This window comes from Hippopotamus amphibius, chromosome 9 (assembly GCF_030028045.1).
Source record: "Hippopotamus amphibius kiboko isolate mHipAmp2 chromosome 9, mHipAmp2.hap2, whole genome shotgun sequence".
NCBI lineage: Eukaryota > Metazoa > Chordata > Mammalia > Artiodactyla > Hippopotamidae > Hippopotamus > Hippopotamus amphibius.
The window spans coordinates 101673742-101701734 of NC_080194.1; the positions used below are offsets into that span (position 1 = coordinate 101673742).

The window sequence follows — 27993 nt, forward strand, 5'->3', positions numbered from 1 at the left end:
GGGATATTAATGGTACCTACCTTACTGAGTTTTTGTGAGGATTAAAGGAGTTAATACAAATAAAGCCTCTAGGACAGTACTTAGCACATAATGAGCTGCAAAAGGGAGCTGTGATTACTATACAGATAATTTTTGAAAGTAGTCTTTGTCTGAAATCTAAGAACAATTTTCTTCCATCTTATCTTTTTGTTCCTTCAAAGATAAGGATTCACTGAATTATGTGCCATGAGATATGTATAATACCACTTTTCTGTCCACTCTACTCCCCAACTATTGTCAAGATCAACTTGAACAGAACCTTTCCCTTCCCAGAACCTTTCCCTTCCCAGAAGTGCAGCTGAGGTTGGTGTGCAGAGCCCCCATCTACAGTGGGCTGCATTTTCTTCTGCTTAAGAACAGGTGTTGTGGCATGCTGAAAGCGGCAATCTCTTCCCTTCATTCAGTTGAGCAGTTCAGTTTCCCCCTTCTTTCGCACTCTCTGTGCTGCTGTAGTAACTCAGAGCAAAAACCCTAACCCCCACCCCCAACAAATGCTGAATAATGAGGCTATGAGAAATTGCACCCACTTCAGACCGAAGCACACAGCTTCCTCCTGTTTCTAGCAACACTGTACACAGTCTTCGGCTCTTGACTCATGACATGAGGCATTCCCAGTTGCACAGAAGAACTGCTCTTACTCTGAAGGGTCTATTAAACCTAAATTAATGATAGATGACATTCACTTAATCTGTAACAGTCCTCAAAAATGTAAATTAAGATTTATTCTCTCAAGTGGAAGCTTCTGGCTACTTACAAGTCACTAATATTGCACAGGGTATTTCAAACAGCATAGCTTTATAACAAAAATGTGTTCAAGATTATAAAAAGTAGAAGAAAACATTACTCTGTAATCTCAAAAGTTTGGGGATTTGATATTTTTGTCTTATTTTTTAAAAAGTTGAAAATAATAAAAAGTGAAACAGATGATTTTGATACAAGCTGATACGGGGTGATCAGTCACCATGATTATAGAAGGCCTTTCTGGCTACACAGGGCTGTCGCCTCAGGCAACAGAGGTTGTCTACAGCTTTTGGATCAGCATGGCAGAAGCACCTCCTCCTCCGTTGCAAATACTGGCAAGACCATACTCTCCTTGCTTCAAGGCATGAGCCAAATGGACGACAATCCTGGCTCCAGACATCCTAGGATTAAGAAAGCGTTATGGATACAATGGAATATTACTCAGCCATAAAAAGGAACAAAATTGAGTTACTTGTAGTGAGGTAGATGGACCTAGAGTCTGTCACACAGAGTGAAGTAAGCCAGAAAGAGAAAAACAAATACCATATGCTAACACATATACATGGAATCCAGAGAAATGGTACTGATGAACCCAGTGACAGGGCAGAAATAAAGATGCAGATGTAGAGAACAGACTTGAGGACAGCAGGAGGCGGGGCGGGGGGGGGGGCGAGATAGTAGCATTCACATATATTCACTACCAAATGTAAAATAGATAGCTAATGGGAAGCTGCTGCATAACACAGGGAGATCAGCTTGATGCTTTGTGAAGACCTAGAGAGGTGGGATAAGGGAGGGTGGGAGGGAGTCGCGGGAGAGAGAGGATACGGGGATATGTGTATAAATACAGGTGATTCACTTCATTGTAAAGCAGAAACTAACACAATATTGTAAAGCAATTATAGTCCAATAAAGATAAAAAAAAAGCATTATGGTACTTTAATGGTTTATAGACTGTATGAATAACCAAATTAACTATTATTTATACCTGAATTTAACTACTTTAACTTGGGAGACTTGTTTCAAGAATGGTTACAACTTTGTTTTTTTTATTTCTCGCACTGAACGGTACATGGGACCTTAGTTTCCCTACCAGGGATTGAACCCATGCCCCCTGCACTGGAAGCGTGCAGTTTTAACTACTGGACCGCCAGGGAAACCCCAAGAATGGTTACAGCTTTTTAAAAAGCCCAAGCAGAGACTTTAAATTATCTTCTTCAACAAAAAACAATATTAGTTTTCAAGCAACAGATGTGATACAGCTGTGTTCAGTGGGGATCCTATCAGAAATGGTATTTGCCTTATGAAGGATGGGTGAGAATAAAAACTGTTAAATCCAGAGTAACAGGAATTATCATGAAGCAGTGTAAGTTTAGGTAGGAATATACAAAGGCAGCCATCAACCTAGATATATTCTTTATGATTTTACCTACCCAATTGGATGTCCAAGAGAAACAGCTCCTCCATTGACATTCACTTTTTGGGGATCAATCTCTAGCATTTTAATGTTCACTAGTACGACCACACTAAAGGCTTCATTTATTTCCCACGTTGTAATATCTTCTTTTTTCAATCCTGCATCTTTAAGAACCTAAATTTTTTTTAAAATAAAGATTATGTTCAGATAAGTCAAAACTTATTTTCATTATCTTCTTGAAATTCTACGATTTTCGTATATATTTCCCTTTGATGCAATAGAGAAATATGGAGTTCCTTAGTTTCCAGGTGGAAGGGCCCTTTTATTTTCTGATTTTAATTTCTCATCATTTTTTTTTTTTGGCTGCGAGGCATGTGGGATCTTAGTCGCCGAACCAGGGATCGAACCCATGCCCCCTGCAGGGGAAGCACAGAATCCTAACCACTGGACCACCAGGGAATTCCCTAATTTCTCACCTTATTACATTGTAATCAAAGACTTCTGTTTGCATTATCGTATTTCTATTGTGGAGAGAGAAAACTTAATTTTCTTGAACATTCCATGGATACCTAAACATCATGTACTCTTTATTTGGGGGTCTATACTTGATATATATTCTTAAGATCTACTTAACTGATATGTTACTTAGTTCTAGATTCTTTATCTGTCAAATCAAAGAGGTATATTAGTCTCTACTAATTTTTCATTGCAACCCCTAGACTTTCTGCTTTATAGAAATTGCTGTGGGGTTATTTGGGGCATAGTTATTCAGACCTATTGTATTTTCATTGTAAATGAGTTAAAGTCTTATTATATGATCTCCTGTTTTGATAGTTCCTCAGCTATTGCAGGAAGGTGTTATCCTCATGCTAGTATCTCTATAAAATACTGCTAGCTCCCTTTATCTTCAGGAATTTTTTTGTTGTGAGCAACGATGAAATTCACATGAAACTTCTCCTCCTCCTTGCTCTCTTCCTCCAGCAGGCTCAGGTAGCTTTCTAAGCTCGACAGCTCCAACAGCTTCCTCTAGTCCAACAGCACGGGACAAAACAGGGTACCTAAGTGTAGCCACTTTTCTAGCTCTCAGAATCTAGCTGAGAAATGTTTATCACTCTTCCTTTCCAATGTGATGCATTTCACTTTCAGAAGCTGTATAATTGTGTTGCTTTCTGAGATTTGCCACCTCTGGACACATCATCACTCCCTGTTGTTTCTGATCTTTCTCTATCCTTATTCTCCACTGATTTTTTTTTTTTTTTTTAAATCTGGGTGCCGCCCTCAGAAGTTCTGTCTCAGGAAGAGGCCCTCTACTTCTGAAGGGGAATATCTGCTGGAGTCTTCTGAGATCCCTTAACCTCTAAACCAACACAACACTGTCTGTTTTCCTGGGACCCCTTAATAACTTCCCACAAAGACTCAGACTGACAATTTGGAGTACACCGGTTCTCTCCATCTATAGTTTTACTCTAAGACCACCTCCCAAGCAGTTTCCTTTCAGGATGAAGACTGCTTCTTCTAGTAACGAATATTTGCTTTGAATTCTAGAACCTGTACCCTCAGCATTCCCTTCTTTTCTCTGCCACACGAACCTCCCACTTTGTGGTTGCCATTCCAGGTGTGAGCTCTGCACAAGGAATTCAATTACGTAGTTGTTATCTGCTCCACTGAAGATACAGGCTGTGGGCTGCTCCTTTACTTTCGTTGTTGTTATCCTTGCCGCTCTAACTGTTTTCAGGAGAAGTGAGAAGATCTGAAACTAAGCTACCTCAATGATTTGGCGGATGAATAACATGTAAAATCTAACACATGCAGCCTTGGTATAAGCAAAACCAGAAATTGGCAGAATAAGTTATGGTCTGTTATTCTGTTCTCACCTTAGGTACAGCATATGCAGGTGCAATTGAAAAATCAATAGGTTCTACAGCAGCATCAGCAAATGCTTTATTAAATGAAAAAACAGGTCGTTAAAATCTTTTTTATAAGCACCCGAAGCTGTATCTAACAACTTATATAATATGCAAAAACGCAAGTTTCCTAAACCTTGTAATATATTTAAATATATTTGTGCCTTTTCTAAGACTCTACATTTTATAAAATTACACCAATCATCTAAGCCATTGATTTTCACAGATAGGGAGCTGGGGGGGGGGGGAGGGATGGGGATGCCTCCAGGGACTCTGGCATTATCTAGAGATATTTTTGGTTGTTGCAACAGGCAGAATGCCACTTACTGTAGCACCTAGTGGGTAGAAGCCAAGGACGCTGCTAAACACCCACAGTGCACAGAACAGCCCCTTCAACACAATTATTCGTTGCAAAATGTCAATGGTGCAGAGGTTAAGACACCATGATCTAAACACAATGATATCTGCTTACTCCTTATAAAGAAGGCAAGGCAGACTTTACAGTGGAAAATAAACTTAAGGAGACTGAGGACATGCCAAGACCACAGTACAATTAGATATTTTGCATTTCTATACTCCTAAGACCATATTCTTTCTATTCTACCCGGCTACCTTTTCCCACAGTGCCAAGAGAAAACATGCACCTTGTAGTCTCCCACAGATCACCCAGGACAGGGAAGGATTTTTAAAAGCTTTCTCATACAAATCAAATCATAACGAAAATATTAAGGGAGATTCTATCTCAATTAAATTATGTACTAGTTAAATTCTGTCACAAAGTACAATCTACAGACAGATACAGCCAACTTCAGTATTATGTATTAGGTGGGCCAAAAAGTTTGTTCGGGCTTTTCCCTAAGATGTTATGGAAAAACCTGAATGAACTTTTCAGCCAACCCAATATCACTGACAAGGAAACTCACTTTCAGGAAGAGTTTATTGGGGTTTAGGAGTAAACAAGTTCAGACATCTTGTACCTGCTATTCTTGCCAGTGGTTTAACATTGAGCCTCCTGGCTGCATCTGCAGTCATCAGAACCATAGCAGCTGCTCCATCATTCAGTGTGCTGGCATTGGCAGCTGTTATTGTACCTGAAAGTATCAATGAGCATGACATCAGAACATTCTTTCACAGGGAATTCGTTTGGGTCAATTTAACAAATTCCTACAGAATACTGCCTGGGTTGCTAGATGTGTGAAGATACGGATGGAGATAATTCCTGCCCTCAGGAAAACATACATAATTAATGTGTACATGCATAACACAATTAATGTAAGTATGCCTTTCCATCCATCCATCCATCCATCCATCCATCCATCTGGCTGTGCAGGTCTTAGTTGCTGCCACGTTGTGGGATCTTCACTGCGGCATGCGGGATTTAGTTCCCTAACCAGGGATCGAACCCTAGCCCCCTGCCTTGGGAGCGTGGAGTCTTAACCACTGGACCACCAGGGAAATCCCCTTACATTACTTTTTTCTAACAGTTTATTCAAAGCTACCTCAAAAGGCATGCATGATGGCACTGGGTAAATGCTGGTTTATAATTCCTCAAAGAGAAGGACCACTTCATATTTTTCCGAAGTCTTTGCTTATCCACAATAGAGCACTCATATGTTTTGCAAATCAGTGTCAAAATCAGGTATTTCTTCTCTATAATCACTTGAAGTTAAATGAATACTAAAAATCACTAAAACGTACATTTTAAGTAGGAGAATTTTATGGTATACAAATTATATGTCAATTAAGCTGTTTCCTTTTAAATACCAATGAAGACCCCATAATAGACTGTTGCTAAAATTATAAAAATACACTTTCGCAACATAATTTTTTTTTCCTTTTTTGGCCAAGCTGTGAGGCTTCTGTGGTATCTTAGTTCCCTGACCAGGGATCGAACACGTTCCCTGCAACAGAAATGTGGAGCTCTAACCACTGGACCATCAGGGAATTCCCTACAACATAAATTTTTATATGATGCTTTAAAAAAAAAAGACTGATCCACTCCTATATTTGGTATTGAGAAATTCAGTCAAAAAAGGGAAAAAAGTTATTTCAGATTATTATCACAGCTGTATACAGCCAATTTTAAAAGCAGAACTGACCTTTTTTCCTCAAAGGATTTAGAACTCTGGGATCCCATTTATACTAACATTCAACATTTATTTACTGAGGACCAGGCACTAGAGCTACAACAGTGAAAAACAGCTATCAGCTTAATCCTCCAGTGGCTTACAGTTATTTCACATAATATGTAAACTTGACTTTCATATCACAAAAACTTTCAAGATGAAATGCATATGAAAAACTGAGTTCTATACTCATTCTACAATCTGTTCCAGAGGCTTTATATACTGAAAGTATTAACTGTTTATGTAAAATAGTAACTAATAAAAACCTACCGTATAGCGCAGGGAACTCAATACTCTGCAATGACGTATTCGGGAATGAAACGAGTGGATCTGTGTATATGCATAACTGATTCACTTTGCTGTACAGTGGAAACTACCACAACACTGTAAATCAACTACACTCCAACAGAAATTAATAATAATAATAAAAAAAAGTTCATACACACACACAGACACACAAGAAAGCATTAACTTAAGCAATTTTAAATATACTTTGGATAGGTATCATATGTTTTGTTAATTTCACTTGAGCCTGATACATTGAAAATGTTAAATAACATCTAGATGTTTCTGGAATTACTTTTTAAAAATCAGAAAGAGAAAAACAAATATCATATATTAACACATATATGCATAATATAGAAAAATTGTACAAATCAACCGGTTTGCAAGGCATAGAGATATAGATGTAGAGAACAAACAAATGGACACCAAGTGGGAAAAGCAGGGGGTGGGGGGGGTTGAGGTGGGATGAATTGGGAGGTTGGGATTGCCATATACACATTACTAATAAGAAAAAAATATATCAAATTGTACACTTTAAATATATGCAGTATAAATATATGCAGTTTATTGTATGTCAATTGTATCTCAATAAAAGTTCTTAAAAAAAATCCTTAGACAGTTCTAAGACGAGATATGGTATTCTGACTATTTTTTCTCACGCTTCATTTCTTAATACTAACCATTTTCTTTTTGGAAAACCGTCTTCAGCTTTGGAACTCTGCTAAAATCAACACGTTTATATTCTTCATCTTCTTTCACCACTACATCTGGTTTATCTAAAACAAAAATATTCTAAATTAAGTAATCTTAGCAGTGAAGATAATAATTAGTTGCTCAGTAGGAAACGGTACACAAGGTGCCTGGTAGTCTGCGCTTCCCTCTGTATGCCCACACACCTTAAACCATCCAAGTAAATTCCACTCAAGAATCTACCATCTATATCAATGGAACAGGACAGAAAGCCCAGAGATAAACTATGGTCAACTAATCTATGACAAAGGAGGCAAGGATATAAAATGGAGAAAAGACAGCCTCTTCAATAAGTGGTGCTGGGAAAACTGGACAGCTACATGTAAAAGAATGAAATTAGGATACTTCCTAACACCATACACAAAAATAGACTCAAAATGGATTAAAGACCTAAAAGTAAGGCCAGACATCATAAAACTCCTAGAGAAAAACATAGGAAGAACACTCTTTGACATAAATCACAGCAAGATCTTTTTTGACCCACCTCCTAGAGTAATGGAAATAAAAACAAAAATAAATAAGTGGGACCTAATGAAACTTAAAAGCTTCTGCACAGCAAAGGAAACTATAAGCAAGACAAAAAGACAAATGGGAGAATGGGAGAAAATATTTGCAAACGAATTAACAGACAAAGGATTACTCTCCAAAATATATAAACAGTTCATCCAGCTCAATATCAAAAAATAAACAACCCAATCAAAAAATGGGCAGAAGACCTAAATAGGCATTTCTCCAAAGAAGACATACGGATGGCCAAGAGGCACATGAAACGCTACTCAACATCACTAATTATTAGAGAAGCACAAACCAAAACTACAATGAGGTATCACCTCACACTGGTTAGAATGGGCATCATCAGAAAAATCTACAAACACTAAATGTTGGAGAGGATGTAGAGAAAACAGAACACTCTTGCACTGCTGGTGGGAATGTAAATTGATACAGCCACTATGGAGAACAGTATGGAGGTTCTCTGAAAAACTAAAGATAGAGTTACCACATGACCCAGCAATCCCACTATTGGGCCTATACCCAGAGAACACCATAATTCAAAAAGACACATGCACCCCAGTGTTCACTGCAGCACTATATACAATAGCCAGGTCATGGAAGCAACCCAAATGTCCGTCAACAGATGAATGGATAAAGAAGACGTGGTATATATATACAATGGAGTATTACTCAGCTGTAAAATGGAACGAAATTGGGACATTTGTAGAGACATGGATGAACCCAGAGACTGTCATACAGAGTGAAGTGAGTCAGAAAGAGAAAAACAAATATCGTATATTAACACATGTGCGGAATATAGAAAAATGGTACAAATCAACCGGTTTGCAAGGCAGAAATAGAGACACAGATGTAGAGAACAAACATATGGACACCAAGAGGGGAAAGCAGGAGTGGGGGTTCGGGGGGGTGAGGCTGGGGTGGGATGAATTGGGAGACTGGGATTGCCATATATACATTACTAATAAGAAAAAAATATCAAATTGTACACTTTAAATATATGCAGTTTATTGTATGTCAATTGTATCTCAATAAAAGTTCTTAAAAAAAAAAAGAATCTACCACCTATAATTTCTGTTAATGTCTTTAAGAAGAGTTTATAAAGTGGCTTGATGCAATTTAAATCTCTATTCAGCCACATCCCATTCTCTTCTCTCTCGGCCTCATTCTATGACCACAGACCTCATTCTTCTAACCCCAGGCTAGATGTCCAACCCAGGCTGGACAGGTTTTGGTATTCTGTCATTCTCATTACAGTAATCATTTCTAGAATGGAAATGTAACCTAAACCAAGCTAACTGTGTCTTTACTGTGGATTTATTCTGCTGCAATTGGTGAGGAGGTCTCTCTCCTCTGTGACTGAGAGCCCTACAGATGTGACTCTGGAGATGGAGGCAGCAGACGTAGGACGCCTGAGAGAATGAAGCACAAAAGCAGCACCAAAAAGCCAAGACAGCAGGTCCTAATGGTACTGATACCCACTTCCAGTCCCTGAAGTCCCCAGAGCTGACTGGCTGCTGCCACGCATCTTTCAGTTCTGGGGTGAATCCCCAAGTATCCTTCTAACAAATCGCCCCTTTTCACTTAATGTGTTTTGTGTTGCTTATATTAGAAACAGCTCTAATAAATACATTTCTCAAATTAAAAATAATATGCTTAGTGGAATGGAGCTGCAGAAAGAAGTATATTTTAAGGAACTAAATTTGCAATGGAGTTGAAATCAAATATTAAATTAGGTTGAATTATATTACCTCTGAACTACCAACATTTCCCTTTATTAACCATAAGCAGCAGTGTCAGTGTCTGCAGTTGAAATTAACAAAGATAAAAATGTACTAATTTAAAACTTAAACATAAAAAATTTAGCAACATGTAAAGTCTACTAAAAATTAAAATCCATCTTTCAACCTTTTACTGTAATTGTGACAGGAACAACTTCATTTCTGAATTTTCCAGCGTCCCAGGCTGCTTTACTTCTGGTGTAGGAGTTAATAGCATAAGCATCCTGTTCATCTCGTGCAATATGCAGCTTCCTCGCAGTATTTTCAGCACAGTTGCCCTGATAAAAGTTGGAATTTTTAAAAAATTAACTTTGCAAAACTTATAAAATATTAATTTTACATAACATAAAATAGTGGTAAGCAGTTACATCTGGTTTCTTAAAAATACTTCTTTTTGTACTAGGTAACTTTTTCATTCATGTCTCATCCTCAAATACTTGAATCAGCCCAGAAGTTGCTATTTTGAAGACAAATAATGAAACAGTTCGGAATCCATTATTAGAAGTCAGAAAATGCCCTATTTCAGTGTGGGGCAATTTATTCAACAATTGAGCCAAGCTGGCACAGTGAGCTTAGAAAAACATTTTCCTAAAATGAATGGCCAAATCAACATTTATATTTCAGTTTCTAAAATATATATATTTTAAAAATGAAGCAGTATTGTACATAGATGGCATTTCTCCATTAAAAAGCAATGATTACCATATGAATTTTATTGTAGACATCAGTGAGCCCATCTTTCACAATCAGATCTTCAAGCTTTACACCACCATATGGTATTGCTCCTCTGTTCATTACGTAGGGAACGTTGGACATGCTCTCCATCCCACCTGCCACCATCACGTCCTGCTCAGCAACACACAGAAACCCAAGGTCAATTCCAACAGTACTGCTGACTTCTGAACAACACCAGGGTTAGCAACGGCAATCCTCCACACATTTGAAAATTTGTGTATGACTTCACAGTCGGCCTTCACTGTCCATGGTTCTACATCCACAGATTCAACCGTAGTATGTATTTACTGAAAAAAATTTGTGCATTAAGCGGACCCAGGCAGTTCAAACCCAAGGCCAACTGCAGCTGTAAACCCATTATACTCTTTACACAGCTACAGCAAACAAGTCTTCTCCATGGACTTTATTAAATGTTTGCTAAAGAGTGACTGTAGTAAGCACCCTCTTGACACTGGTAAAAGGAAATGGTCTGAAACCTGTCATGATAATTAAGATCAGAACCAGGCATTAATAAGAATGCCAGGAATCTTCAGTGTAAAACCATCTTCTGAATTTCTTCTACCCTTCATTTCACTGACTCTGCCGAAAAGGTAACCTCAGCTCTGGGAAGTAACCCTATGTCCTTGACTGTGATCTTCCTCATCAGCTTTGCCCAGACAGACAGCTCCAGCAATCTTCCACCTGATATGTGACACGCTCCCTCCTTCCACCCACGCGTCATAAAAATTCATCTACCTCATTCTGGTGAGGCTGTTAAGTCTGGTGATTCTACTCCTAAAAGGACCCCCCAGCATGATATACAAGGCCCTTCCCTTCTCATTCCCTTCCCAGTCTCTTGGCTGCACCCACCCCTGAGGTCATGCAGAACTGTTTAAAGGTCTTCAAAGAGACTTCCCTAGTGGTCCAGTGGTTAAGACTCCGCACTTCCACCACAGGGGTCACGGGTTCCATCCCTGGTTGGGGAACTAAGATCCCACATGGTGCACAGTGCGGCCAAAAAGAAAATCAAGGTCTTCAAAGATACTGTGCATGGGACTTCCCTGGTGGCACAGAGCTTAAGAATCTGCCTGCCAATGCAGGGGACATGGGTTCGATCCCTGGGCAGGGAAGATCCCACATGCTGCGGAGCAACTAAGCCTGTGCACCACAACTATGGAGCCTGCATGCCACAACTACTGAAGCCTACATGCCCTAGAGCCCATGTGCCACAACTTCTGAGCCTGCATGCTGCAACTACTGAAGTCCATGCACCTAGTGTCCGCGTCTGCAACAAGAGAAGCCAATGCACTGAGAAGCCTGCGGAAAGCAACAAAGAGTAGCCCCCACTAGCCACAACTAGCGAAAGCCTGTGCGCAGCAACGAAGACCCAACGCAGCCAAAAAAAAAAAAAAAAAAGATACTGTACTAATTTACACACACCTCTGCACTTCTGACCTATCCACCAACATGTAAAGCACCTACGTTTCCTTTACAACTAATCAAAACACAGCCACTTCATGCTTTCCCTGACCACCTAATACTATCCCTTTTTGGAACAGTTTCCCTTCCTTCTTCTGTATTCCCCAGTTACTGTATATTATTTTATTAATGTTACTCTGTATTGTAGCTACATTTATGTGTCAAATCTTCTCACTAAACTAAGCTCCTTTGAGTCCAGAAAGCTTGTCATGTCTATTTTTATGTCATTAGTGCCTGGCATATACAGTAGAAGTTCAATAAATATTAACCAACTGACCTGTAATTACAGATCAACAAAAATTCATTTGCATTATAAGGGCTAACTTTCAAAAATAGTTTAATATAAAACATCAATGTAAATATAAAATTAAAGCCAATTTATATTCTCACAGTCTTTAATCAAGAATAAAGACAAACAGAATTCTATACCAAAGAAACCTAAATATTTTGCCTATTCTGAAATATGGAGAGTCAAATAATTCTCATGTAAGTTTTATTCTGTTCTCCTCAAGTACTGAGTATTTTCTGGAGATGATGGCAATAATAAGTGACAGAAATTAAGTTATCAACCATTCTACAGTATACAATAAAATTAATCATTCTCCAAAATCAGAGAATATTCAAAATAAGGCAATTGCTAGTATTACTCTAAATCAGATAATTGTATACATGCATGAATGGATCAAAGAATACTGACTGAAAGCATCTGCTAGAGGACCACAAAAAAACCAACTGAGACAAAATTTTCCGTCATTCAAACAGTTTTGAAACATCTACACAATCCCATGACCATTTTCACCCACTGGTTTGACAAGAATTTGGTAATACCTGATGTCGTGTTCCCTTGTGTACAGGCAAATGAGCTCTCATAACCTTTGCAAAATACGTAACTGGTGTAACTTTTATGGGAAGCATTTGAAAATATCAAAATTTTTAAATCTCTGACTCAGAAAGTCTCCTCTTAGGAATTTTTCCAAAAGACAGACTTGCACACGATGAGATTTTGTAATGTTTTGTTCACCAGTCTCCAGAGAACGTCCACAGTAGATCCTCAGCTAATGGCGGGCAAAACTAGGATGTGCAATTAGTCTGGCTCCAGACTTTGTGTTCTTACCACTACACTATACTGCTTAGCACAATGAACCAACAAGAGCTGATTTAAATATTTGTAAGTACACAAAGATATATGCATAGGGGTACTCTCTGCAGCATTAGTTAAAACAGTGAAGAACTGGAGATAACCTAGATGTCCATTCAATAAAGACCCATAAAGTACATCACAGTTGTTCAGTTCAATAGAGTACTCTCTTATGTGCTGATATCAAAAAGATCTGCAAGACATTACATGGGGCACAGGATTTAAGTAACTTGCCCAAAGTTTTTCTGCTCTTAGGGGCAGAATACACAAGAAAGTGATGAATTAGTCAGAGACTCAAAATGGGGTAAGAAGAAAGATGATTTTTCATTTTATACTTTTCTATATACCATTTCAGTTTTTACCATGTGTATCAGGTATCACTTTTTTTTCTCTTTGGCTTGCCTTACAACTGGAAATAAAGCAAGGGAGGAGTAATAGCAAGGGTACGCATACTGTGATTCCTGTACATGTAAGACATGATCTGCAAACACCTCACAACTGGTTTTTACCTTGTGTGTTATGCCCTGATATGCTGGGATTCACTGGACACCTGTTTTCTAATTTCAGCCCTGTGACTAACTCTGTAGTCCTCCCAACCTCTTCCTCAGCTGAAAATAGGGCTTGGACCTGATAAACTCTTAATTCTACGAATCCAGGTCTAGTTTCCCAACAGCCAGCATATATTTGTTGACCAGCCTACCTCTTGCTCAATCTCAGATAAAGACAAGATCAAAATCATCAAGGCCAATAGAAAGCCTGCACAGTTTTACAAATGAACTGGGACATGAGGAACTACAAATTAGTCACCAATTCTGGGCTCAATCAATGATTTCATTCCCAAGGTCAGCACCTTGTTCTCATTTATGATAAAAACCCTTCTCATTCTAGCAAAGACAAAATTTATGATGTCTTAAATCAACCAGAATCTCTAAGTAAAGGGGCACCCAAGAACTAAAACATCCTGGCTGGAAACTACTTTTCAATACAAAACACTTGAGCTATCATTCTGACCTCTACTCAACTGGAACTGGCAAATCCAGACCCTCCTGAAGAAACAACACAGTAAGTGCACTTATGAGAAAGAATCTCACTCTGAAGTATGAATACACTTAGACTTTCAGTGCTTTTTTGCACTGCATATTATTTTAGTTATAAAATGGAAAAGAAAATACTTCTTACCTGATGTCCACACATAAGACTCTGCGAGGCCATCATGATGGCTTTCATTCCTGATGCACAGACTTTGTTTATAGTGGTACATGGAGTAGAAACAGGTAAGCCTAAACCAAGATAAGTCACACTTTTGAAAAACAAAGATACTCTTCCAATAAACTGTAATAAAATAGAGCAAGTTAAACTATCTGCAACATTTCTTCAGTCAATATAAGTCTATTATGCATTTAACATTTTATTTATGCTGAAATGACCTCCATTTTCCCATGCCCAACATTTAAGTGTAAAAACAAAAACGCAGTCCTAGTACCTGCAGCCAGGACTGCCTGTCTTGTAGGGGCTTGTCCTTCACCTCCCTGTAGAACATTTCCCATGTATGCTTCTTTCACTTCTTCTTTTGGAATCCCTTTTTTTAAAAAATCAAAAAGACATTTCCACATTTTATTCAATTTAATAATTAGTAATTACCTAGTAAAGTACATGACATTATACAGCAGGAATGGTTTCCTTTTCTTGTTAGTTTTGAGTTTCATTCCTAACACTATAGTACAAGGACTTCTTTTCAAGAGGATTCAAAATGTAGGCATTGGGACTTACCTGGTGGTACAGTGGTTAAGAATCCACCTGCCAATGCAGGGGACACAGGTTCGATCCCTGGTCCGGAACGATCCCACATGGTGCGGAGCAACTAAGCCAACATGCCACAACTACTGAGCCTGCGCTCTAGAGTCCAAGAGATGCAACTACTGAAGCCCGTGTGCCTAGAGCCGGTGCTCCACAAGAGAAGCCACCACAATGAGAAGCCCACAATGAAGAGTAACCCCTGCTGGTCGCAACTAGAGAAAGCCTGTGCACAGAAACAAAGACCCAAAACAGCCAAAAAAAAAAAAAAAAAGAAACGCAGGCATTCATTCATTCCTAAGTGTCATGTATATAAGTGCAAAATAAACATTTGTTCCACTGAATCACTGCCCCTCAACACAAGAAATAAAGTAACTACTGACCTGCCTTTTCAATGGCTCCCTGAATTGCAATGGAACCAAGTTTAGTGGCTGGCAGATTGGAAAGGCTGCCTAGAAAGGATCCAATCGGTGTTCTTACAGCACTTACTATGACCACTTCCTGGCAAGACAGAAGATGGTAAAAATTATTATATTTAAATATTTTACCCAAATAATCTTTCACAGACATAATTCACAGAGAGATTATCCAGGAAACAGACTTTTTATGAATGACTACCCATCAAAGATGAAAATAATCTCAATATTTGAACAGCACTAAAATCAGTTCAATGCTGGTATTTTATCGTTTAAGACCTAATAGAAACCCTAAGACAAACCAATTCTACAATAGGCATAGACCAGAAGCTTAAGTTTCAATCCTATTCCTTAGTCAAAATTTAAGAAATGATCAGTTTACCCTTGTTAACGGCATAATAAACAATCCTAATTAAAGGGCTTCCTTACTGAAGGGAAACTCTGGGCTAGGAATCAAGACTTGTATGCTGGGGGGGGGGGGGGGGGGGCGGCACACCACTTAACTAGGACACAGAGTCGTAACTTAAACTATAAATAAGACAATATAAAATTTAAGAAAAAGTCAATAAAAGCTCTCTTAAATATTGCAAAACACTATTTTAACAATTCTCTCCTTACACTCGCCTTCTACATTCTCTTAGATAAATACGACATACATACGTAAACTCTCATAGATAATAAGAGAACCGTTCCCTATATTCTGGTCGAAGACTATTACTAAGTCTTTTTAGGAACCCTTATGAAACAAAGAGAGGACCCCTCAGAAAGCACTACGTGAGCAGGTGATGGTCCTTCCTGCCTAATCCCCAGTCTGGTTCAGCCCCTTTCTTCTAGTATCTTCCATGAGGCCTCTGCAATGTACCAACACAATATAATGGGAGTCCCTGAGAGTAACGGAAGAACACTGCCTAGTTTTAGAGGTTGTTTACAGTAGACAATGATTGGGGAAGAAGCAGAAATTATGCAGGGCACTAGATTGAAATCTTTTTATAGGTAATTTTGGAGTTGGATTTAATATTTCAATAATTAGCTATTCCTAACCAATGCACCATCCCAAACTGACCCTCACCTCTACATGCGTAAGCATATGCATTTTTTAATTGACTACATTTCCTTTAAATTCTTGAAATTTTAAAGTACAATTTAAATTTATACTTACATTCAAAGTGGGTTTTGATACATAACTTCGGTCCACATATCTTATTTCCTGTAATATAAATATTTGTTATGATGTAAAAAACATTAATCTACATCACTTTATACTTCTCAGAAATGGGATTATGGTAATTTCTTTTTGCTGCATTATACTTTTATTTCCAAATTTTCCAGTTAGCATATATCAGTTATAATTTTAAAAATTACTACTTTTGTAATATTCTCATCTGATTAACTGTTCATTGGAAATGTATGTTTTAACTTCTGATGAATTTGTCATCCTAAAATTTCTAACTTTTTTTAAGTACAAGCTTTATAAAATGTAATTTCAAGTTAAATCTAAGTTCTAAATTAAGTAAGCCCAAACTGGGCTGCTGCTTATATAACCTACTTACACTGAAGGATTCTAGCATATTATCTGTGACCCAACTTTGAATTAAAAGTTCCTACTTGTAGTAAACATGCCTGTCACTGCCTCACCAACTATACCCCTTTCTCAAAAGGGTCTGGAAGGGACAGCCCTAAGTACCTACATGGTGATTCCCATCCTCCTCCCACTGGTCAGAGCCGACAGGCCCAAAAATGGAATGGAATTTGACCCAAGCTAGCACTCTGCGAGACCCAATCAACTGGATGATGACGGGCACTTGTAGTGAAGCCCAAGGGGCTGGAGTTAGGCAGCAACACCGTGTAAAAGCAAGGTTACAGCAAAGAGAAAAGCCACGAGTAAGCCGAGAAGCAAAGGAACTGAACATACACACTCAGAAAAGGAAGAAAAGACCATGGCACACTACATGAGACTAAAGAAGACAACTTAGTTGGTGATTTTCTAGTTAGGGTTTAAGCAAGGCCAGCTTTACTTTATTTCCTAACCGTGAATGTCCAAGAGCTTGCCTACTGTATATCTTCAAAAAGTCCCTACCTACTTCGCTAGTGAGGAATGGGATGTTGTTCCTCGCAATCCAAGGGCCTTTTCTAAACCATGTTAAAGTTTCTGGTTCTGTTTAACTGAAGGTTCCCTGGTCTCTCCACTTTGCTGTGGATCCCATTCCAGGTGCCTTTTCAAAGATGCCACATCTTCAGTTACCTCTTCCCTCTCCCCTACATCATTCCCTCTCCCCTGCATCTTTACTCCTGGATTATTCATAAGCATAGTAATGGGCTCTGGTTTCTCCCACCTAAAAGAATTAAAAACAAACAAGCTTCTCTTAACCCAGACTCACACTGAGCTTCCACTTCATTTCTTAGCTCCTCTATATAAGAGAAGTTCTCCAGCAAGTTACCTACAATTTGTTTCTTTGTCCTCACCTCCTATTTACTGTTCAACCCCACCCAACCTGGCTTTGATGTATCTTACTGTTGGCTCTGAGCAAGATCAACAATGTCTGGATAGCAAAATCCAATAAAGACTTCACTATATTCATACCATCATCTTGGCAACCTGGGACTCACTTACTTGGTTAAGAGCCTGGGCTTACTAGCTGAGTATTCTAAAATACTCTCCACAAGTCGTTGTGAGAATGTGTAAACCACTACACAAACCCCCTCTTTTCTTGCCTTCCATTTTAACACAGTCTTGTGGTCTCTCTCTTATCTCTCTCGTTATTTTTCTCTGTCTCCTTTGCTGTTTCATCCTCTCCTTCCCAACCTCTAAGTGCTGGAATGTCCCAGGGCTTTGTTCCAGGTGCCTTTTAATTTTCCAACTTCACTGTATCCTTAACCATATCTAGCCTCGTAGCTTTAAACAGCAATTATGTTCTGGTGATTTCCAAATTTCTATCTCCAGCCTTGACTTCTCAACTGACCTGCAGACTCATGTATCCAAGTGCCAATTTGATAGCCTGAATTCAATGTCCAACTCACAGCTCTCAATTTCCACCCTAGAACACTAGTTCCTCCCCCCCCCCCCTCCCTTTCTTCAGCTCATCAGCTCTGGCCACCATGGCTCAGCAAGGAAGGGAACTTGCCAGCCTTATCCAGGCCTGGCCCCAGGATTCATGGGATCTGCTTGATCAGACTCTGAAGCCAAAAAGGCATCATACTTCTTGGCCAGCTTCTTGACCAGTTTCTTATTCTTGTTGAGTTTCTTCAGTGGCTCGATGTCCATGGGGGGATATCCACAGGTTTGGCCTCTCACAGTGCTGCTGGTCCCCCGGAACACATATGGAGAACTTGGGGCAGGGAGAGGACTTAAGCCCAGAGCATGCACCTTCACCAACAGCTAGTCTGGCTTCTCAAACTAGCTGACAGGCTCAGCCAAGGCCTCCTCACACCTCTCCCTGTTTTAAGACCCAGGGTGGGGGTCCGTCCAGCCACATCTGCCCTGAGCAGGGGGTCTGAACTACCTGGGCACTTCAGTGCCCTGTGTGCCTGGCCATCTTGGGCTCAACCAGAGCCTGAACAGAGGAGAGGGGCACGGGGACACTGAGGGCTGGTGGGATCAGGATGCTAGGATGCTGCCAACCTGATGGTGCCCGAGAACCATCTGTCCTTCTGAGGGCAGAGCTCTTCAGACTGATCTGATGCTCTACCATCTCCAAAACCTGCTGGCACCTGCGCTTGTTCTCAGGCAGGACTTTCCGTGCTGTAGCGGGAGACTCTGCTGCTCATGGTGCCTCGCGCCACAATAACCAGAAAGTAGAACACTTGTTTCTTTCCAGCATTTCCCGCCTCAAGATATCACATCACAATCTGCCCAGGTGCTAAGCCAAAACCTGAGGACTCACCCTCCATCTCTGCCTAATACCCAGAGATGCTCTATCACAGGCACTGTCAATGCTGTGTCTAAAATATACCTAAATTCTTCCACTTTGCTTCATCTGCACTACTGCCACCTAGTCCCAGCCACCATCTCTCGCTACTGTAACAACTTTCGACTTCATTTCCTGCATCCCCAACTTCCCTTCTTCAGTCCATTCAGTTTTTAAAACATAAATCAGGGAGTTCCCTGGTGGTCCAATGGTTAGGATTTGGTGCTTTCACTGCTGTGGCCCAGGTTCAATCCTTGGTCGGGGAACTGAGATCCCAGGGGACCTGAGAACCCACAAGCTGTGTGGCATGGCCAAAAAAAACCAAACACACACACATTTATATCAGACCACATCACTCCCTTGATTAAAATCCTTTGCTGGCTTTCCATTGCTCTTAGAATCATATCCACAGTCTTTCCCTCATCCTACAAGTTCCTGGCTCCTGGAAGTGGAGCTCCTGATGATCTGAATGGTATGATATGCTTCCTGACGATCTTTCTAAACTCAGATGACTCTTGCTCTGTGCCAGCCACACCAGCCTTCTCTTTGTTCTGAACCCACTCCCCCCTCAAGCTCTTTGCAGTGTGCCTTTGCCAGTAACAGTCTTTCCCCAACTTGCTTTGGCTGATTCATTTTTGTTCTTCAGGTCTCAGCTCAAGGGACACAACCCCAGAGTGCTTCTCCCTGACTACTTACAGTTGGCTTCTATTTCAACATGATTAATTCCTTCAAAGCATCTCTCACACTGCATAAATACAGGGTTCAATATCTATTCTTTCTCTCTCGACATAATGCAAGCTTCCTGAGAGCTGTCCTGTCTTCCCCCTTCTCTTCCTCCTCCTTTCTCGTTCACTGCTGCATCTTTGTCACTTGGCATAGTGCCTAGAGCTCATTAAATATCCCAGGAATGACAAAATTATAGTAGGATCAAGACACTGAAGATAATGTGTATAAATCTGTGATGAATGAACATAATCAGTTAAGTTTTATTTGCATATCACAATCATCCTTCAAGGACAGCTCAGCTGCCCCAGGAACTCTAGAGACTACTCTTGACAATGCAGGCAGAGGTAGACACTCCAACCTTGGTTTCCGCAGCACCCTGTGTACACTCTATTTGCCCCAAACACACAATTCTGTAACCCTCACTGGCTGGACTGTCTCCGCTAGACTGTTCAAGAAGAGACCAATTTTATTTATTTATTTTATCCCAATGATGGCAAGAAACGCTAAACAAATGAACAAAGTCTGGTGCTTACTACCACCTCTGAAAAATACTTGAGGTAGGGTAAATATATTTTGAAGCCAACAAAATGGGATAATGAGCTACAGAGTGAGGGCCTATTTTACATGGAATGTTCAAAAAAGGGCTCTCTGGAGACCTCATTTCAGCTGAGAAACTGAATATTCACGAGTCAGCCTGGGGAAGACCTAGGGAAAGCGCTCTCGAGGCATTCAGAAGAACTAAGACAAAGGCCTTGAATTAGGAAAAAACTTGGCACATGCTAAGTGTAGAGAGTGGAACAGTATAGCAGGAGTCACACACTCAGGAGAACACAGTCTGAGCTGAGACTAAAGAAGCAAGCAGGGAGACAGGATCAAGATGGTGGAGTAGGAGGATGTGCACTCACTCCCTCTTGCAAGAGCACTGGAACTACAGCTAACTGCTGAACAATCATCGACAGAAAGACACTGGAACTCACCAAGGAAGACACCCCACATCCAGAGACAAAGGAGAAGCTGCAATGAGATGGTAGGAGGGGCGTAATCGCATTGAAATCAAATCCCATAAATGCTGGGTGGGTGACTCACAAGCTGGAGAACAGCTGTACTGCAGAAGTCCACCCACTAAAGTGAGGGTTCTGAGCCCCATGGCAGGCTTCACAACCTGGAAGTCCAGCAACGGGAGGAGGAATTCCCAGAGAATCAGACTTTGAAAGCCAGCAGGATTTGACTGCAGGACCTCCACAGGACTGGGTGAAATAGAGACTCCACTCTTTGGAGGGCACACAAAAAAGTGGGGTCACCAGGACCCAGGGGGAAGGAGCAGTGACCACATAAGAGACTGAACCAGACCCACCTGCTGGTGTTGGAGGGTTGCCTGCAGAGGTAAGGGGCGGCTGTGGCTCACCAACAAGACGGGGGCACTGGCAGCAGGGGTTCTGGGAAGTGCTCATTGGTGTGAGCCCTCCCACAGTCCACCCTTAGCCCCACCAAAGAGCCTGTGGGCTCCAATGCTGGGTGGCCTCAGGCCAAACGACCAACAGGGTGGGAACACAGCCCCACCCATTGGCAGAGAAGCAGATTAAAGTTTTGCTGAGCTCCGCCCACCAAATCAGATTAAAGTCTTGCTGAGCTCCACCCACCCAGCCCTACCCACCATCAGTCCCTCCCATCAGGAAGCACCCATGAGCCTCCTAGACAGCTTCCTCCACAAGAGGGCAGACAGCAGTATCAAGCAGTATCAGCAGTATTTCATCTTGTGGAACTGAAAACCACAGCCACAGAAAGAGAGAGAAAATGAAAAAAGCAGAGGACTTTGTACCAGATGAAGGGACAGGATAAAACCCCAGAAAAACAACTAAAGAAAGAGGAGATAGGTACCCTTCCAGAAAAAGAATTCAGAATAATGGTGAACATGATCCAGGACCTTGAAAAAAGATTGGATGCAAAGATCGAAAAGTTTACCAAAGACCTAGAAGAACTGAAGAGCAAACAAACAGAGATATGCAACACAATGACTGAAATGAAAAGTACACTAGAAGGAACCAATAGCAGATTAGCTGAGGCAGAAGGGCGAATGGGTGACCTGGAAGACAGAATGGTGATAATCACTGATGTGTAAAAGAAGAAAAAAGAATGAAAAGAACTGAAGACAGCCTAAGAGACCTCTGGGACAATGTTGGGTGCACCAACATTTGCATTATAAGGGTCCCAAAAGGAGAAGAGAGAGAGAAAGGACCCAAGAAAATATTGGAAGAGATTATAGTTGAAAACTTCCCTAACATGGGAAAGGAAAGAGCCACCCAAGTCCAGGAAGCACAGAGAGTCCCAGGCAGGATAAACCCAAGGAGAAACACATCAAGACATATAGTAGTCAAATTAACAAAAATTAAAGACAGAGAAAGGTTATTAAAAGCAACAAGGGAAAAACAACAAATAACATACAAGGGAACTCCCATCAGGTTAACAGCTGATTTCTCAGCAGAAACCCTGCAAGCCAGAAAGGAGTGGCATGATATATTTAAAGTGATGAAAGGGAAGAACCTACAACCAAGAATACTCTACCCAGCAAGGATCTCATTCAGATTCGAGGGAGAAATCAAAAGCTTTACAGACAAGCAACAGCTAAGAGAATTCAGCACCACCAAACCAGCCCTACAACAAATGCTACAGGAACTTCACTAAGCAGGAAACATAGGAGAAGAAAAGGACCTACAAAAACAAACCCAAAACAATTAAGAAAATGGTAATAGGAACACACATCTCGATAATCACCTTGAATGTAAATGTACTAAATGCACCAACCAAAAGACACAGACTGGCTGAATGGATACAAAAACAAGACCCATATATATGCTGTCCACAAGAGACCCACTTCAGACCTAGGGACACACACAGACTGAAAGTGAGGGGATGGAAAAAGATATTCCATGCAAATGGAAATCAAAAGAAAGCTGGAGTAGCAATACTCATATCAGATAAAATAGATTTTAAAATAAAAAATGTTTTAAGAGACAAAAAAGGACACTACATAAAGATCAAGGGATCAATCCAAGAAGAGGAGATAACAATTATAAATATATATGCACCCAATATAGGAGCACCTCCATACATAAGGCAAATGCTAACAACTATGAAAGAGGAAACCGACAGGAACACAATAACAGTGGGGGACTTTAACACCCCACTTACACCAATGGACAGATCATCCACACAGAAAATTAATAAGGAAACACAAGCTTTAAATGACACAATAAATCAGCTGGATTTAATAGATATCTATAGGACATTACAGCCAAAAACAGCAGATTACATCTCCTTCTCAAATGCACATGGAACATTCTCCAGGATAGATCACATTTTGGGTCATAAATCAAGCGCTGGTAAATTCAAGAAAATTGAAATCATATCAAGCATCTTTTCTGACCACAATGCTATGAGATTAGAAATCAAATACTGGAAAAAAAACTGTAAGAAACACAAACACATGGAGGCTAAATAATACACTACTAAATAGCCAAGAGATCACTGAAGAAATCAAAGAGGAAATCAAAAAATACCTAGAGACAAATGACAATGAAAACACAATGATCCAAAACCTATGGGACACAGCAAAGGCAGTTCTAAGAGGGAAATTCATAGCAATACAATCCTACCTCAAGAAACAAGAAAAATCCCAAATAAACAATCTAAACTTACACCTAAAGAAACGAGAGAAAGAAGAGCAAACAAAACCCAAAGTTAGTAGACAAACTGGGACATCTATAGAGACATGGATGGACCAGAGACTGTCATACAGAGTGAAATGAGTCAAAAAGAGAAAAACAACTATTGTATATTAACACATATATGTGGACTATAGAAAAATGGTACAAATCAACTGGTTTACAAGGCAGAAATAGAGACACAGATGTAGAGAACAAACATGGACATGAAGTGGGGAAAGCAGGAGGGTTGGGGGGGAATGAATTGGGAGATTGGGATAGCAAATCATACACTAAGTATATGCTGTTTATTGTCTGTTAACTGTATCTCAATAAAAGTTCTTAAAAAATAAAAAGAAGAAGCAAGCAGGGACCACACAGGCCACGAGAAGGAGTCTGCATCCTAGTCTGTGCAGAGAAGCCACTGACGGCTTTTCTATTATAAAGAGACCTCTCTGGCTGAAGTGTAGAGAACTGATCATAGGAGCAGGGGTAGAAAAAAGGAAGGAGACCAGGCAAGAGCTCACATGGTAGCACTAGGGAGGTCTCGAGAGGGGTGGATACAAACAGAAGAACATGGAATATGTTTTACATACAGAACCAGCCAATGGGTGGGTATGAGTGTTCTTATTTTACAGGTGAGGAAACTAAAGCCCAGGCAAGTCAAGCAACTGCCCAGAGTGACAGAGCCAATATGGGGCAGACGTGGGATTCCACATCCAAGCATTCTCACTCCATTATACATGTATATACATATTACATATTATGTCTATTGTATGTTTGTTATACATATTATATATTTTATTTAAAACAGTGATAAAATTTAGGACGCAGAGGCAACTGCCCTTTCCTAAGTACTGCCTTATTTTTTAGTAACAAATGATTTGCTTATGATATTCTTCACTAATCAAGTGTGTCATCAGTGATATTAATTTCTCATTATTTCTGTTCAAAGGAGACAAAAAAATTCATTAGAAACGTCTATATGCCAAAATAACTGTAAAAATCAGTCAAATGAATTAGAAATTGAGCCTTTATCAAGGAAATGCTTTGAGAAAATTGATTAATCATTTTTTTAAGTTTTTCAACCTCTTAGAGGGTTTAGCAGTTAGTACTCAAAATACCTTGTTTATGCACATTAGTGTCTGTATGAGGATGCAAAGTTCCCTTACATAAAACTGATATCCCAAATCTGTATTTCCTCAGGCCTTTATAAAGCTCTCCAAGTATTAAATAATTATGCTAATTTCAGTCAGCACTTATCTTATATGACCACTCTGTTATACATTGTTGAACGCTTCCTCTGTTAGGGGTGGAATTGTGCCCCATCCAAAAGAAGTCCTAACCTCCAGGACCTTAGAATGTAATTTTATTTGTAAATGTGGTCCTTACAGAAGTAATCAAGTCAAAATAAGTTCATTAGGGTGGCCCTAATCCAATATGACTGCTGTCCTTATAAGAAGGGGAAATGTGAACAGACACAGGGAAGCAAAGTGGAGACATGGGAGATTGTCACGCGCAGATGGAGGACTGGAGAGATGCATCTACAAACCAAGGAGCTCAGATTACCAGCATCCACAAGAAGCTCGGAAGAGGCAAGCAAGGAAGGATTTCCCTATAGCAGGGGTCCATAGCCGGTGAGGAACCGGGCCGCACAGCAGGAGCAGAGCTTCATCTCCTGCCCGCCCACCCCCCCCCCGCCCCCAATGACCACCTGAACCATCTCTCCCCCACCCCCCCTACCATCTGTGGAAAAACTGTCTTCCATGAAACTGGTCCCTGGTGCCAAAAAGGTTGGGGACCACTGCCCTATGGGATTCAGCAGGGTCCTGCCAACACTTTCAGACTTTTTGGCCTCCAGAACTGTGAAACATTTCTGTTGTTTTAAGCTGCCCAATCTGTGGTATTTTCTTACAGTGGCCCAAGGAAACTAATACACCCTCCTCGGAAATCTCCCCTCCCTTGGCTTTCTGATGACTCTACATTCCACTAGTTTTCTTCCACAATACCACTCTCTCTTCTCACTGACCTCCACAGGTTCCCACTTGTTCTGCCTGTCCTGAAATGCTGTATCTCCCAAAGGCCCTGTACTAAAGCCCTCTTCTCTTCTGTGTCTACACACTTGCTCTAGGTGGGCTCATCAATGCCTGTGGAACTCCTCTCTCAGCCATTCACAGCCAATCAGCCATTAAGTTCAACAGATTCCACCTTCAGGCTATTTCTGGAATCTATCCATTTCTCTCTGTGTTTACTGCCACATTAGATCACTATCACCGCTTACCTGCTTACCAACACATTCTGCTCTTGTGTCCTGTATAAGAAAGGCCTGAGAACTGAGGTTCAGAACTCCACAGGGTGAAAGGGAATGGGAAGGGGATGCACAATGAGTATCCATCAGGATTCAACAAGGAAAATAAAAACCATTCTTCGTGAAACAGAACTTAATGCAGAGAATTAAATGCACAGGTGATAGAAGAGCTAAGAACAAAAGGAGACAGCAGTACAGAGATAAGCAACAGGAAGACACTAGCATGCTTAGGCCATCAGGACAAAGGGAAGAAGCAGGGTTACCAAAGCTAAGAGGTCAGGGTCACCTGTCAGAAGCAAGAACCAAAGGGGTCACAGACATCATGGGAAACACCATCTAAGGCAGAGAGAGGAAGAAAATAATTATCCTGACTTCTCCCTTCCTATCTCCCAATCTTCCACCCACATCTGAACCCAGCTGGTGGACACTATGATATTGGCACCTGCAAGGGTTGGCCTCACAGCAATATAAACAGAGCAGAGGAGACAGATCAATCTGGGAACAAACAGGCTCAGGACTGGCACAAGGCAGGATTTTTTTTTAAGTCTAAGTATTAGACAATCATCTTGGTTCAAAACAGCACGACAGGACGGAGGGAATGGTCAATAGTGTCAAATATAGCATAAAGAAAGGTCAAGAAGAAAAAATACAGGAAAAGAAAATCACTGGTATTATTCAGCTGAGCAGCAAAGAAATCTAACTGCAGAGGTTTAAAGAGAAATGGATGTAAACAAAGGTGACAAGCAGGACTACTCTTTTGACCATAAGAAAAAAGCAATTCCAGCTGGAAAGCAGTAAGCTCTGATAAAGTCCATTAAAGTTTGCTGACTTCATAAAGGAGACCTGTGTGTATGTGAAGGCAAAGGAGAAAAAGCCAGTTTAATGGGTTAGATACCAAGTTCCATTCCACAAAATGGCAATAAATATTGAAAACCCTATTAAAACAAAAGGATTTCCATGGTTCGGTAAACGACCCCTTAACTGAAGTAGCAACCAATACAACCAATTCCTAGAGTTCTATTAAATGAACACCACAAATCATTTACTATATAACCTACAACTTCATTCTTCTCATCAGCAACATTTGTGTTTGATTTTAAGCTCCTAATTAAACTATAAATTAAGAGGGTTTTGCACTTGGTTTATGTTTTGTTTTGTGTTTTACAAACTTAGAGTATCTATTTCACCTCATTCACTAGCAAATGTTGGTTAAAACTCAGGTTGACCTCATTACATTTGTGATTTCCCACAAACTAACAAATATGCCAAGAATGCATGTTTCCTGGAAGCCCACTCCTGACTTTGCTATTATCCCTGCCACCCCGGACTAGTTTTAGAGTCCGGTGCCCCCGGCCCGCCGCTGCACTCGTCAAGGTGAGCATCTGCCCTTCCGCAGCCCAGCCGCACAGCGCCGCTCGCCTTCTGCCTTCTGCCTTCTGTCACGCGCCAGCCCACGTGACACGCAAGTGTTTCCCCACGTCAACCCTCCCAAGCCTCTAACTAGGACACCAGCAAAAACAGCAACGGTCCTCACTGCCCGAAGTCTGGGCCAAACTCTCACTATATAACTGGATTCCAAACTTGACTGCTGCAAGCGAGCCTAAAAGCAAGCACGCGCTGAGCGTCTCCACCCGCGCCCCCGCTTCCGCCAGCCCCGAAGCCCGAGGCGCACGCCGGCCCGCGCCCACGCCGGGGAAGACGGGTTCCGCCCGGGCTGTCGCTCCCGCGGCCCGACACGGCAGCCGGAGGCTCACGGCTGCAGCCGCCCGAGTGCGCGCGCTCACCCAGCGCGAAGCTGCGGGGCCACGGGCCTCCCCACAGGTCGGAAGCTGCTCCGAGTCGTGCGTCTTTTTAGCACCGTGTAGTCCCCAGGTGACCGCCTACTGCATGAAAGCAAGGTCTCCTTGACGGCAACGCTCACAGGTTGTAAAGCAAAGCCCGGAAACAGCCTCAGGGTCCTTAGCTGCCTGCGGAGCAAGGTCAGAGCCCTGCCCGGCCTTCCTGCCGCGCCGACACGATGGAGAGCGACTGTCAGGAGCCGGCAGGGGGCTTCCTGAGGCCGGCACTGCGGCGTCTCCCAAGGAGAGGCCCGAGTCCCAGCCCCTCTCACCTGCATCCGCCTCGGAAGCAGGGGGCTGCGCGCGCGGGCGCCGCCACGCAGAAGCACCGCCACCACCGCCATGGTCGCGGGAGACACGGAGGCGTGCCAGTCGCTTCCCTGACTCCGCTGACCGGCCGACCCGGCCCGCCTCCTCCAAT

At 41.2% G+C, this 27993-nt stretch overlaps 1 protein-coding gene across 1 annotated transcript; it reads right to left on the bottom strand.

The window, feature by feature from the left end:
• Nucleotides 1-739: 739 nt before the first annotated feature.
• Nucleotides 740-27976, bottom strand: ACAT1 (acetyl-CoA acetyltransferase 1). Its single transcript, XM_057750236.1, has 12 exons — nt 27845-27976; nt 16254-16301; nt 15062-15179; nt 14368-14463; nt 14064-14164; nt 10256-10399; nt 9681-9831; nt 7193-7288; nt 5079-5192; nt 4072-4136; nt 2214-2371; nt 740-1181 (listed from the first exon to the last, which is right to left on the bottom strand). The coding sequence occupies exons 1-12, from the start codon at nt 27914-27916 to the stop codon at nt 1061-1063; spliced, it is 1284 nt and encodes a 427-aa protein (XP_057606219.1). The 5' UTR covers nt 27917-27976; the 3' UTR covers nt 740-1060.
• Nucleotides 27977-27993: the final 17 nt, after the last annotated feature.

Excerpts from the sequence above, each read along its gene's own strand:
- ACAT1 (XM_057750236.1), bottom strand. The coding sequence starts at position 27,916 with ATGGCGGTGGTGGCGGTGCTTCTGCGTGGCGGCGCCCGCGCGCGCAGC. Across the intron at positions 10,400-14,063 it reads GTCTTATGTGTGGACATCAG|GACGTGATGGTGGCAGGTGG; the intron begins GTAAGAAGTATT and ends GTTGCTGAGCAG. Across the intron at positions 5,193-7,192 it reads GGTTTTCCAAAAAGAAAATG|GTACAATAACAGCTGCCAAT; the intron begins GTTAGTATTAAG and ends TGATACTTTCAG.